The 15,017-nt window shown below is 44.3% G+C and overlaps 1 protein-coding gene across 1 annotated transcript in view; it reads left to right on the top strand.

Moving 5' to 3' along the window:
- Window positions 1–15,017, top strand: part of IFNLR1 (interferon lambda receptor 1) — a 92,713-nt gene that overhangs the window by 17,067 nt on the left and 60,629 nt on the right. Inside the window, exon 2 of the mRNA XM_073615486.1 lies at window positions 13,850–13,982. Within this exon, the coding sequence (XP_073471587.1) occupies window positions 13,850–13,982 (133 nt within the window). The remainder of the gene's footprint in view (window positions 1–13,849; window positions 13,983–15,017) is intronic.

The raw sequence follows: 15,017 nt of genomic DNA on the forward strand, positions 1-15,017 counted from the left end.
ACCCATTATGAAATAGGTAAAATCCAAAAGAAAAGCCACACACAGATTTTGTCTTCATAGGCAAAACTTTAATCTTTAAATGAGAAGTTCAGGAAGTGAAAAAACAAACATTCACCTACAGAACATGGATGCAGCATCGGTCCGATTCTGTAGCTGGGCCCGCCGCCTCCAAGCCCAAGAACTGAGCGATTACGTGACCTATGATCGCTCAGATCTCGGGTCTGCTCTGAGCAGAGAGAGAGGGGACTCTCGTTCACCACTCTCTGCTCTGCCCCTCCAGCACTCACTGGACAGGAATCTGGGTGGATCCCAACATTATTGTCTGGATTCTCTATAGGTCTGGAGGAGCTCTGTGTCGTCAGCCAACAGTGGACTTTAGCCCACTGTCAGCTGATTCTGGGTCTCAGAAGGGCAAAAGTAAGTGCACTCCTGTGACCCACATAAGACATATGACCAAACAAGCTTTAGCCATACTTCACTTATAATCAGCCGACAAGCCTAAGCACATGGTCCTGTCCCCAGCACCACCTCTCTAACATGTTTCACCCGCTGGGCTTAATCATACAAAATTGCCTTGAAGGGAGTGGGGTGACAGGTGAGAATTTTGCAATGAACACGCACTTACCCTTTATTTGTGTTGCCTTGGTTATAATATTGCACAGAACAGCTTGGAATACTTCTGTAGCAGGACTGAAAAGTTCTACGTCATCTTGAAATGCAAGATATTTTCGTTTTGTGTGGTCTGAGGTCTGCCAAACCTGTTTCTGTGGTTGTTTATATAACTTGTGCACCAGAAAACAGATCTGTACATTTCAAACATCACATTTATTTAAGCTCAGCCCTTTCCAGAGGCAGGAGAGTCACCGCTCTTGGGCACTGTGGTGGGAAGGGTGCAGCTTTGATGGAAGCCTCCATTTCCTGGCTGTCTCCTTCCCTCTGCAAGACCGGTCCGTCAAAATACACATCAGTGACACTCAGAGGTAAATGGCTCTCCCAGTGTAATCAATAGGGCTTCACTGTTTGTGTCCCAGCTGTCCCTGAACCTTTATTAGAAACTTGTGATAAACAGAGTGCAGAGGACAGAGTGCAGAGGACAGATTGCAGAGGACAGCTTTCACATGGACAGCAGAGCCCTGTTAATTACATTCCGAGAGCCTCCTCATCGCCTTCTTTCCTTGTTTTTTTTTTTCTATTTTTCAGCCGTTCACATGGAAACTTGAAAAAAAAAATGTGTTCATTTGTTTTGTAGGCCTGCATTATAGAGCTTGGTGTCAGAAACATAATTTATTTAGGGACAGAATAAACTATTCTCTTTAGGTCAGTTATAAGACTGCTTTCACATGAGGCGCTTTGCAGGCGCTAAAGTGCTAAAAATAGCGCCTGCATAGCGCCCTGAAAGAGCCGCTCAATTCACTCCAATGTGAAGACCCCGAGGGCTTTCACACTGGAGCGGTGCAAGCTGCATCTTTGCAGCGCTATAGGAGTGGTGTATTTACCGCTCCTAAAGTGCCCCTTCCCATTGAAAACAATGGGGCCCCCGAGGCCTTTCACACTGGAGCGGTGCAAGCCGCATCTTTGCAGCGCTATAGGAGTGGTGTATTTACCGCTCCTAAAGTGCCCCCTCCCATTGAAAACAATGGGTCAGCGCTGCAAACTCGCTGGCAAAGCGCTGCTGCAGCAGCGCTTTGCGGGCGGTTTTAACCCTTTTTGTCCGCTAGCGGGGGTTAAAACCGTCCCTCTAGCTGCCGAATAGCGCCGCTAAAACAACGGTAAAGCGGCGCTAAATATATTTAGCGCCACTTTACCGCCAGCGCCTACCTCAGTGTGAAAGTAGCCTACGATACCTTAGTTCCTAGGTGGAAGAATGTATTTTGTTAATCATTATGTTATGGCTTAATCACAATAATTTAACCATGCTGTAACACTTTCACCCTCCCCCAAAGGTGGTAATCCTGTGACTGTCATTGGGTAGTGGGCTAGCCAATATACACATTTTTTTGGGGGGGGGGTTTGAGCGCATTTTGGTAGCTTCACCTTGGATGCCCGATGAACTTGTTCAGGTACTGCATGAGTGATTCACCATTCTTCGGTATGATCCATGAGTGAAGAGTGTGTGGGGTTGTAAAAAGCACTCCGTTCACTCTGCCACGACTTGAGATCCGACTTGTGAGATTCCACGTCACATGACATGTGAAATCCCATTTTAGTCAAAGAGAGCTGTCTTAATTAGCACTACTGAAGTTGCTCAGACTTTAGAAAAGGTTCCTGTACTACATCAATACGACGTCTACCTCACTTACATACACTTTAATGGAAGTAGTGTCCAAGTCGGATCCTCATCTTAACCACTTCAGCCTCGAAAGGATTTACCCCCTTCCTGACCAGAGCACTTTTTGCGATTCGGCACTGCATCACTTTAACTGACAAGTGCGCGATCGTGCAACGTTGCACCCAAAAAAAATTGACGTCTTTTTTTTCCCACAAATAGAGCTTTCTTTTGGTGTTATTTGATCACCTCTGAAGTTTTTATTTTTTGCGCTATAAACAAAAAAAGAGCGACAATTTTGAAAAAAACACAATATTTTGTACTTTTTGCTATAATAAATATCCCCATTTTTTTAAAAAAAAGATAATTTTTTCTCAGTTTAGGCCGATATGTATTCTTCTACATATTTTTTTGTAGACAAAATAGGGAATAGATTTATGGACTTTTATTTTTATTTATTGTTTTTACTGGTAATGGCGACGATCTGTGATTTTTAGCAGGACTGCGACATGCAGTGGACAAATCTGACCCCCAAAAATGCACCGATCAATGTATAAATGACACTGGCAGGGAAGGGGTTAACACCAGGGGGCAATCAAGAGGTTAACTGTGTTCCCTGGGTGTGTTCTAACTGTGTGGGGGATGGGCTTACTGGGACAACACAGAGATCGCTGTTCCTGATCACTAGGAACGGCAGATCTCAATGTTGTCCCCTGTCAGAACGGGGATCCGTCTTGTTTACAAGATCCCCGTTCTGCCTCTGTGTACTGGGATCGCGGGTGGCCGGCGGACATTGAGTCCACCGAACCCGTGGGCACACGCGTGCTCACTGTATCTCATGCACAGACCGACGTACAGGTACGTCAGATTGCGCAGTCAAGCCGCCTTGCCGCAGTATATATGCGGAAGGCGGCTGGTAAGTGATTAAAACAGTGACACGTTTATAATGCCATATTAGATTATTACATTACGTCTACGTAAAAAAAAAAAAGTATTTACCATGATTTAAACAAATTTATACAGAAGGTACCATATAGCTGAAATAATTATATTGGGCACAATTACACAATTACACAAGCCGCAACGCTAAAGTCTTTTCGTGAAGTTTCGAGCGTCGCAGAGAAAATTGCATTACAAATAAAACTTTGCTAAAAGACTTGAGTGTCTAGCTTGTGTAACTGGGCCCATTGTTAGCTAGATAGAAGCATATGTTTTATAGCATAGGCAGACACAGATTATAGTATAACAATTGATCCTATAATATAAGCAATATGATGATCAGCCAGGATCATCATAGAAGACTTTTGGGTAATTTGGTCATACATTTCTCAAAACACCCCAATTTTATTCTGATAAATTATTTTTAAACTTGTCCGGCACCTGCAAGGAATGCCATTCCCTGGAAATGTAATCCTATCAGTGTCACTATTCTTCCCTCCTATGCGGCTGGGAGGAAGTGACCTATTAAATGATGCTACTTCGTCTCAACGCTGAGGAGGTAGGAAAGAAGTAAGACTTGCCAACCACAGTGATGAAAGTGTTAAGGGCAGCCGCGACAGTGGCGGCGGTCTTAACACTTTTATTCAACTTCACGAGAGATTTTGTGATCTCCCCGTGGGTCTCCGGATGCACTACAGTACAGCGCACCTCTCCATCCGGGACTCATGCCCCTACAGCCTTCCCTATTAGTTTTGCTGCGGTGAGATGGCGCAGGGAGGGAGCCTCGGAGTCAGTATTATTTTCTCGGAGGGGCAATTTCCCCGTTGCATTCCCCCCCCCTCTGGATCCGACCCTGGGTCCCAATGTGCAGTAGTGAAAGCAATCTCCACAACTTCCCTAGTACTGCCACTGGGCTGTCTCTGAACTGATCACCGTGGTCTAATGTGCGCTGGTTCAAGTGATAAAAGTGTGCGTTGTTACTTTCTTTTTATCTGATAAATATGAACGCTTTTGGGCTTTTTTGCATGCTTTTTCTCTTCTTTATTGTTACTTTGACCTTTGAATTAGCTTCAATGAATGTCAGATGAGCAAAGGTTATAATAGCACACTGATAAGATAGATATGAGCTTCCTAAGGTGTGTCTGCAATGACGTTGTCATGAAAGTCATCTATACCGATACAATTAGTATCACCTTTTTAAACACAATCTTAATGGCTAGGAGCTTTTGCAGGATTTTAAGAATACTTTTCTTGTTTTTCATAGCTCTACAGATATTTCATGTACATATACAAATACACACAAAATTTACATTTTGTCATCAATGCACTTGGTGTCTGTAGGACATTCTTCAGACCATCCTACCTTTATTTCTAGCAACGTAAGGTGTGTGTGCAGGTGTTACCTAGAAAACATTCTTACATCACAGGAAACCAAACTCACTTATGGAATACGGACATGCTTTGATTGAATTCCCTCCACACCTGAGCTTCAGATTTCAGGAACAGTAAAGTTGAAGATTGTAGACAAATACATATCGTAATTTGACTCTTCTCTATGGCAGTATACATAGAATTCTAGAGCTACACAAGATTGAGCTCCAACTCTGATCTGTTTGGTTTCGATTAAGGAAATCCCCAGCCGCTTTGTCATTTTGCCACCAATTTAAACGCACTTTTGTTCTTGTAAAATATCAGTGTTGCTGTAGTAGGTTGATACATTGCACAGATGTCCCACTTCATTGGCAGAGTAATTCCGAAAGTCAAGAAAGTGGTGACGTACAACATGTACAACGAGCCAAGAAAAATAAAGGTCAATAGCCAGAGCAGCTCTTCTGCTTGATTCTGAGCATGCGTGGCACTTTGTGCGTCAGAATTGTGTACACATGATCGGAATTTACGTGAACGCATTTTGTTGTCGGAAAATTTGAGAACCAGATCTCAAATTTTGTGTGACGGAAATTCTGATGGGAACTGTCCGATGGAGCCTACACACTGTCGGAATTTCCGACAACAAGGTCCTATCACACATTTTCCATAGGAAAATCCTATTGTGTGTATGGGGCATAAGACACATTTCAAGCCCTCAGCGGGAAATTCATATTTCCATTTTGCGAGCTGCCACCACCCTAAATGGAAGCAGAATATCCCAAAGGGCCAATTTTGTAGATTGAGAAAGAACTGCACACTAGACAGTGACTACAAGGCACAAGGGCAACTTTTAATAAATACATTTATGGACAAGGGATATAACGCTGATGTAGTTCATAAAGCCTTTTTGGATTGCCAAGCCCCCATCACCAATCAGGACAAACCAACAACTTCTGTTACTAAGTCAAAGGTCAAGTTCATTACCCAGTATCACAATCAACACAAAAAGATGCCACTGGGGTCTGGTATGGATTATAAAGGGAACCCCCTACGCCAAAAAAACGTCGTGGGGTCTCCCCTAGAATCCATACCAGACCCCGATCCGAGCACGCAGACCGGCCAGCCAGGAAAGGGGGTGGGGTCGAGCGAGCGCCCCCCCCTCCTGAACCGTACCAGGCCGCATGCCCTCAACATGGGGGGTGTGTGCTTTGGGAGAGGGGGCGCCCTGCGGGGCCCCTCCACCCCAAAGCACCTTGTCCCCATGTTGATGAGGACAAGGGCCTCTTCCCGACAACCCTGGCCGTTGGTTGTCGGGGTCTGCGGGTGGGGGGCTTATCGGAATCCGGGAGCCCCCTATAATAGGAGGGCCCCCAGATCCCGGCCCCCCACCCTTTGTGAATGAGTATGGGGTACATGGTACCCCTACCCATTCACCTAGGGAAAAAAGTGTCAATAATAAAACACACTACACAGGTTTTTAAAATAATTTATTAAACAGCTCCAGGGGGGTCTTCCTCCGGCCTTCGGGGGTCTTCCTCCAGCTTCGGGGGTCTTCTTCTGGCTTCAGGGGTCCCTCCGGTTCCTCTTCTCCCGGCGTCCGGTTGGTTCTTCTCCGCTCTCTCTGGCCTCTTCTCCCGGTGTTCCAGTTCTTCTGCAGGCTCCTCCTTGGGAAAAAGTCAGCCGGAGCCTACACACGGTCGGATTGTCCGCCGGACCAAGAATGCCGGAAAGTCCACTCGTGTGTACGCGGCACAAGGGTCACCTATCACAAAGCTAGAAGTGTGAAAAATATAGTAGTCCCATAGGATTCCTTAATGTACTCCTTCAGTCAGAACATTAACCACCTTTTGCAATCTGACGGGTATGTTTCAGTGTAAAAAAATCAGATGTAAAATGTGCTGGTTTTTCCAGCACCGCCAGAAGAGTTTTAAAGATAATTCAGGTAAAAGCTAACATATCAAGCAATTCTACAGTGGCTCAACAGAATTTGTTATATATTGTTTGACTTGCCCCTGTGGCCTCCTATATGTAGGCCACACTATTTGTACAGCAAGGGCCAGATTCGGGCAACATCGGAGACTTATTGAAAAGTGATCAGATGAACATAGCGTCCCTAGGCACTTCCTTTATGTCCATAATAAATCCACTGAAGGGTTAAAAGTCTGGGAGTGACTTGTGACTTCCAAGCTGAAAGGTTCCGGATGTTACGCTGAGGGAAACCTACTGGATCTTTACCTTGAATTCTCTGGCGCCTGGGGGGTTTGAACGAGGAGATAGAAGTCAACACAATTCTATGAGACCTATATCTTTACTCACAACTAACAGTATGTCTCCTCATCCCACTTCCCCCTCTATCCTTTACTGCCCCCCCCCCTTTTATTTATTTATTTATTTTTCCTACCGCTCCCTCCTCATAGTCTGTGTATATATTCATCGCCCTTTTCTGTAACTACTGTTACTATGCAGCTGTTCATTTGGATCAGATGACATTTTTTATCATTTTTAAGGATTTTTTATAATCATGCCCATTTTCCTTTATTCTATTTGATATACTTTTAAGCTTGTTGCCCGCTCTGCTATAGGTACACTTGTGCCATGCTATGACAGCTATACATGTTGGAGATTGGATTACAGCTAAAAAAGTTGGCCAATATAGCCCTGTTGATTGGATGACTGGCCACACCCAGTCTCTGTACTGATTGGGTGTTTTTTTTTGTTTTATTCTGTCCTGACATTATAAATTTTCCAGAGGGGGGCGGGTTTGCCTGAAGAAGGAGGCGGCACCTCGGAAAGGCGTTGCGGCCCGCCCCCATCCTGATTTGGTCTCTTGCTAGCTCTGAGAGCAAGTGTGAGAACTGGAGACGCTGCTGGTTATATACCTCCATATGGCAGGTCTGCGTTATCCCCACAGTGGTCTTCACATCCCTTGTGACGGCTGATTGTTTGATAGGTGATCCACATCCACCCTGTGTGCAGCTTACAAGATACTTTTATGTAAGTGTATCTGAATAAAGTGTTACTTGCTTTTACTCTGACCCAGGCGCCCTCTTTCTGCTGTTTTTGTTTGTCTGAGGGAATTCCCATATTCTGCTGAGGAGCTTCCGGTGACTGTGTGTGCAATCCCCATCCACCTGTGGATCCATCTGTCCTGTGGACTTCTCCTTGATATCTCTTACTACTATGGACTGTATGGACTAATTCTTATTAATTCATATTGGGTATATCTTATTGTTCCCCACCCCCCTCCCTGTTATTGATCCCTTATGGTTCACCTTATAGCTGCCAGTGAGCGCTGACTCACACACTACCTACCAGTTCTGTGTGATATATTGCTTGTATTTATTTCTCACAATAAAGCTGGCCATACATTAATCTTTTTTTTTTTTTTCCACTCAACAAGTGGGATGATCAAAAAAAAATTACCCAGTTCCCCCATCCACATATTTGAGATGGCTGGGGGAATCACTCCTGCTGTACTACTGTGCTCTGACACCAGGGAGCCCTCCCCGCCATCAGAAAACGCTGATCAGTGTTGGCAGCTATAGCTGGCGGCACTGATGGTTTGGGAAAACCCCAACAGGCTGGTTGTACAGAAGTCGATTGGTAGATTGACTTCTGTACAACCAGCCTGCCCATATGTGGATCGATATTTTCAATTCATGTATAACCACCTTAACATACAGCTTTGGCTCCTTCCTGCACCTCCTCCTCCTTCTCTGCATCTGGGGCTTCACGACGGCTTCCTCCTCAGCGGCTTCCCTCTTCCTTCCCTTGGCCAATGCGATCGCTTCTCCTCTCGGCCAATCGGGTCTCACACGCTTCCAGATAGGCCAGGGGGAGAGTCAGGAAGACAGTAGCGAATATTAATTTGCTATTGTCACACAACTGGATTGGCTCAGGGTGCAGTGTTCTGCACCCCAAGCCCACCCTTTTTTTAAGCCAGTTAGAACCTTTGGCTCTAATCACGTGGTTCTAAAAAAAAAAAACTCCACTGGAATCCAAGCGTCCGGCGCCCTGCATGTAGATTAGGGGCCAGGCACATGGATTGGGGGGGCAGCGCCCCTGTGCCCTTAATGGACGGGCAGCTACTGCTTCACACGCAGTTCTGTGCAGTGTGATTTCAGCCCCATTCATTTTGCAGGGGCTAAAAATTGCACTGCACCAAGCGCAGTGCATACGCTACTTTTTTAAACATGCGGCAACTGCATTGAACGGTACTTTTTGTACCATGCGATCTGGTGCGGTTGCGACATCGTTTACTTGAACAGACCCTCACAGCAGATCGAAAACGCATTGCGGGAAACTGTGCGGGAACGTGGCTCTCTCGCACTGCATTTTAGTGTGAACAGGCCCTTAGACAGGACGATTCGATTTGTTGCAGGCTGGTTGGTAAGTTAAGCTGGGAATTTTCTTTGAAATGGGTGCAACACACTGTATACTCAATTCCCTACTTCACCCATATTATTACTTGGCGACGGGAATGTACCAACGTGATTGCCTAATAACTTCTTAGCCATGGAGCAGATCTAAAACAGGTCTACAAGGTCTACCGGGTTATTTACTTTTAGTTTTTTTTTTTTTCAGTGAAATTTAACCTCTCCCCCCCCCCCCCACGCATGCCCTGAACTGAGGTCTTATAGAAGCTCCGTGTGCTTCTAGGTATGTCACAGGCTACAGGATGTGGCAAACCACAAGTTAACATTTACCTTCACAGGTTAGTGATAACAGATAACTTTGATGTATATAATAATATGAAATATATGTATATGAAATGTTACCACATATGTGCTGCAACACATAGACAGTCGAGTATACAGTATAGCAGACAAAAAATGTGTTTTGTGTGAGACGTGTGATGCTTTTAAAACAAACCTGTCTATAATGAAATCTGAAAAACTAAGAACATTTCGCTGGAGGTAACCTTGGCACACATTGCTTTGCTTTACTAGGTAAACACACACACAATGTGAGTGCATTGTTACTTTGCTTTCGGTGAGGGTATTCCTTTGCATGTTCCTTTCATTGCACAATATAATGAGGCTTATACCAAGTTTATTCATGTGTGCTTGAATTCAGAAGTTATTTAAGGGCTTTTTCACACTGGCAGCCGGAGTTGGGGATTAGCAGGTGGCTGAACAGCAGCTTTACCGCCTTCTGGAATTCTAACATTACAGCCTGACTGGACTATACACGTAACGAGTTTGCAGAAATCTTAAATCCGGCTGTAGAGTTTGATAGGTGGCATCACAAGTCAAACTCACCTACTGAGATTAATAGGGTCACATCGTTTCTGTGAGCCAAACACTTGGCTTACAGTTGCGGTACGGTTCTGCATTGTAAAACTGACATTTGGTAATTAAATAAAAAATAAAAAAATAAATAAATCAGGCATCAGGAAGTGGCAGTAGCACCTCCTGAACGCCTGTCAGATGCTGCTATACCACCATCTGCAAGCGATCCGCAAGAAATCACTTTTCAGAGGACAGTAAACATTACCTCCTGTTTGAAAGAGCCCTAAGGCCTTATTCTATGCATTAAGGTGAAAAACCTCCTGTGATGCAGCTGCACCCCCGAGCCCCCTTTTTACTTACCTGAACCCAGTCTTTCCAGCGACGGGGACGAGCACACCAGCTCCAGCCGGTCTCTCTGGTCCTGATTGGATAGATTGATAGCAGAGCAGTCATTGGTTCCAATCCAATGATGCGGGAGCCAAGGGGCAGGGCCGAGTCCTGCTATCTGTGTCAATAGACAGAGGAAAACAAATGACCTCCTGGCTAATCAATGTGTTGTTGCCAACATCCTTGATATATGAACAAACAGTGACAAGTACCCCCCGGTACTAGTGGGACTTTAAAGGCAATGATGAAAACACAGATATATGTAAAATTTAACAAATTTTATTGCAAATGGGTAAAACAGGTGTATACATCACCAATAAAAACAATGGTAATACACATAAAGAAGATGACTTTTGTGGCGTTCTTAATGATAAGCCTATGTACCCAGCATGTTTCTGGAAACAATGAGTCCCTTCATCAGGGGGTTTATACATAGCGGATGACAAAGAGTATTATTCTATAAGAAAGCAATCATATTAGTCAAGACAAGTCAGATAAATTTCCATCCCTAAATGTGAACTCGAATTTAGCAGTATTTGTAACACTAACTACATGAGAAATAAAAGGGAGGGAGACACAGAGTAAAGGGCATCAGAACAATAACATACCAGGAGAACAGTCAGAGAATGTGCTTGGTCCAGCAACAGAGATGACACGCCATATAGGGAAGAGTTCAGTAAACCCCAAAGGGATGAGGGAGATGGATATTTGGGCCCCCCCAAGATTCAACACAAGGATACCAAAGGAACCCACAGCCGCGGTGAGGGTGGTGTTAAAAAAACTTCACCCTAAAAAAGGTGAGATGGTCTAGAGGTATGGGACAAAAGGAAAAAGGGAAAAATCAATTATTGAATGGATCTCAGGTTTTGAAGCCAACAGATATCTATATCCTATGAGGTTATCAAATGCCACCCAATCGGTGCAACGGTGTCCTCCAGGATGCGGCCGTTCAGCTAAATACAGCCAGAAAGGCCCAGCCGTCCTATGTGGGGATCAGTGTAATGTCCATACCTTTACAGCGGGTTGTGGCAGAGTGGCATTTCCATAGGTCCCGGCAGCAGCATCCCATCAGCTCAGGGCCGCTGCCTTAACCACTTCAGCCCCGGAAGGATTTGCCCCTTAATGACAAGGCCAATTTTTGCGATACAGCACTGCATCACTTTAACTGACAATTGCGCGGTCGTGTGATGTACCCAACAAAACCACAAATAGAGATTTTTTTGGTGGTATTTGATCACCTCTGCTGTTTTTATTTTTTGCACAATAAACAAAAAAAGAGCGTTCATTTCGAAAACAAAGATATATATTTGTTACTTTTTGCTATAATAAATATCCCCAAATTATTTTTTTTAAACAAATGTATTCATCAGTTTAGGCCAATATGTATTCTTTTACATATTTTTGGTAAAAAAAATCGCAATGAGCGTATATTGATTGGTTTGCGCAAAAGTTAAAGAATCTACAAAATAGGGGTCATATTCATGGCATTTTTATTATTTGTTTTTTTACTAGTAATGGTTGCGATCTGCGATTTTAAGCAGGACTTCAACATTGCGGCAGGACGGTTCGGATACTTTTGACACTTTTTTGGGACCATTGACATTTATACAGCGATCAGTGCTATAAAAAAGCACTGATTACTGTGTAAATGTCACTGGCAGGGAAGGGGTTAACACTAGGGGGCAATTAAGGGGTTAAATGTGTTCCCTCATGTATGTTTCTAACTGTGGGGGCAGTGTACTGACTGTAGGAGGAGACAGATCGCTGTTCCTAATTACTAGGAACAGCAGATCTGTCTCTCCTCTCCTGTCAGAACAGGGATTACACACACAAATTCCGTTCTGGCTCTCGTGCCTGCAAACATGGATGGCCACATGCATCGGGTCCCCCCGCTGTGCAGCAGGTGTGCGTGCGCCTGCTATGGCTCTTAAAGCCGACGTACAGGTACGGCGATTTGCACAGGGGAGCCAACATGCTGCCGTAAATGTACGTGAGAGAGAAGGGAAGCCCACCCATCCCGGTCACAGACTTGGACAGCAAGGCCATGCCACCTCCTCCCCTTGGGCCGCAGTAAGGCCGCCCACACGTATGGGAAGCCCCCGTGTGCCAGATGGGACTCAAGAGGGGCCACCCACCCAGATGAACGCACCCATGGCACCACTGCTAAACTCACTGCTGCTGAACCCCCACAAGTAAAGGTGCCTAGTCTTTTACAAGGATCTCGTCTGAAAGTGCCCACATATTCATTGTGGTCCAACTGATCCTTTAGTGATTTAGCTTTCCGATAGGTAATTGCTGGAGAATCCGGTTTAGATCAGGGGTCTATGCATAACAGATGCCAGAATTTCTCAATGATTCCTTTAATGGCTTTGTGTTGTTTATTGTATTTGGTGATAATCCGAGTCGTGTGTGGTTTTTCCGTTTTTTCTTAGGAAACAGAAGATCACGTCTTGTTTGGCTTTTAGCCTGTTTAAATGCATTCTTCAGACAGGTTGGGGGGTATCCTCTTAAGAGGAGTCTGTCTCTCAGCTCCCCTGCCTCCTAAAGAAAAGATTTCTGACTGGAGCAGTTTCTTTTTATTCTCAGATACCGACTGTAGGGAATGTAACGTATCAGGGATTGTGGATGTGAACTTGTGGCGTGTAAGATGGTATTTCCTGCAATGGGCTTCCGATAAAGCCCACTGGATAGGCTGCCATCATTGTTTTTTTAATGGAAATATCCAGAAATGTAATTATGGTTGCACTATATGTCATAGTGAACTTCAAATTGAAATTGTTATTGCTCATATATGACATACAGTTCATCAGATCTTCTACCGAGCCCTCTCACAACAAGAATATGTCATCAATATAATGAAACCAAGCTGTTATATGGCTCGTTAAGGGCGACAGAGCTTCATCAGCCAGAAAAGACTGCTCCCACTCCCCCAGGTACAGGTTGGTATAGGATGGGGCACAACAAGTCCCCATTGCCACCCCCTGCACCTGGAGAAAGTGGAAGCCATGAATAGAGAAAACGTGACTAAAAATTAATTCCAACGACTGTAGCACAAATTCATTAAATTTCCAATCATCTTTGTGGGTTTGGGATATAACATGTTTGACCGTTGCTATCCCCAGATGATGGGGGATAGAGCTGAATAGCACCTCAACATCTACTGCAACGAGAAGTGTCTGTGGGGAGTGACATTTCTTAAATTATTTTATTAAGTTATTTTCTTAAGTTATTTTCCCTAGAAGTATGTGTTTTCAATTTTTTTATTTCTCACATCGTTAGTGTTACAAATGCTGCTAAATTCGAGTTCACATTTAGGGATGGAAATTTACCTGACTTGTCTTGACTAATATGATTGCTCTCTTATGAGATGTAGAGGCTGTTGCTTAGCTTTTCATTCTGAATATACTAGCTATCTGTCATGCTGATCCAGTGGCTTGAATACTCAGTCATTGATAAAATAAATCAAGACTTCTAACTTCACTCTGACCTGCTCCCAACTCTGGGACTCCAAGTATTAAAGTCATTAGATCCGCATGAGTGCCAGGCAACTAGCATTTTCAAAAAGGCCTTCAAAGCCAAAGGCTCATTGTTGTGCATGTGCATTTAAGATTAAACAATTCCTTTTTATCGTGATACATTTTTACATTCTTCCTTATAGGCCACCTTTATAAACCTTTGAACGTCACAACAGAATCCAGAAACTTCAGTCTCTTCCTGACATGGCTGCCATCTCCTGAAAACCCTCCTAATGTAACCTACACTGTCAAATATAGGCTGTATGTCTATGAAAGGTAATTGTAGAAATGCTGGACTATACAGTCACTGTGTATTGTCTTGTGAAAAAGACTTATGTGTCAGCATAATGAAGACATGTACCTTTAAGTTTTGTTATATAATCATATTTAAAAAGAGACCTTTAATCAGGGATGCATTTAGAGACCAAGGTACACTATATTACCAAAATATTAGGGCGCCTGCCTTTACACGCACATGAACTTTAATGGCATCCCAGTCTTAATCCACAGGGTTCAATATTGAGTTGGCCCACCCTTTGCAGCTATAACAGCTTCAACTCTTCTGGGAAGGCTGTCCACAAGGTTTAGGAGTGTGTCTATGGGAATGTTTGATCATTCTTCCAGAAGTGCATTTGTGAGGTCAGGCACTGATGTTGGAAGAGAAGGCCTGGCTCACAGCCTCCGCTCTAATTCATCCCAAAGGTGGTCTGTCGGATTGAGGTCAGGACTCTGTGCAGGCCAATCAAGTTCCTTCACCCCAAACTCGCTCATCCATGTCTCTATGGACCTTACTTTGTGCACTGGTGTGCTGTCATGTTGGAACAGAGAGGGGTCATACCCAAACTGTTCCCACAAAGTTGGGAGCATGAAATTGTGCAAATGTCTTGGTATGCTGACGCCTTAAGAGTTCCCTTCACTGGAACTAAGGGGCCAAGCCCAACCCCTGAAAAACAACCCCACACCAAAATCCCCCCTCCACCAAATGATTTGGACTAGTGCAAAAAAGCAAGGTCCATAAAGACATCCAGTCCTCTTATCTACTGGCAACGCTCAGTTGCGCGCTGCCAAGTTTTGGTCTGAAATTATCGAGAAGCTGCTGGCTGTTCCGGGTTCAGACGGCATGCCTCTAGATGACGCCCTGCAAGGCCCACCCTCTTCACCTTTACTTAATAGAAGGATTTGCCTCGCCTTTGCCTAGGCAAATGGTGCGCAAGTGGGAAAGGTGAAGGGCTTTTTTAAAAAAAGGTAAATAAACTGAAAAAAAACAGGACCCAACATGCTCGGGACCAGAGGAGGGGTCATGCTGCAGAA

This window comes from Aquarana catesbeiana, linkage group LG02 (genome assembly GCF_042186555.1).
Source record: "Aquarana catesbeiana isolate 2022-GZ linkage group LG02, ASM4218655v1, whole genome shotgun sequence".
In the NCBI taxonomy this organism is placed as follows: domain Eukaryota; kingdom Metazoa; phylum Chordata; class Amphibia; order Anura; family Ranidae; genus Aquarana; species Aquarana catesbeiana.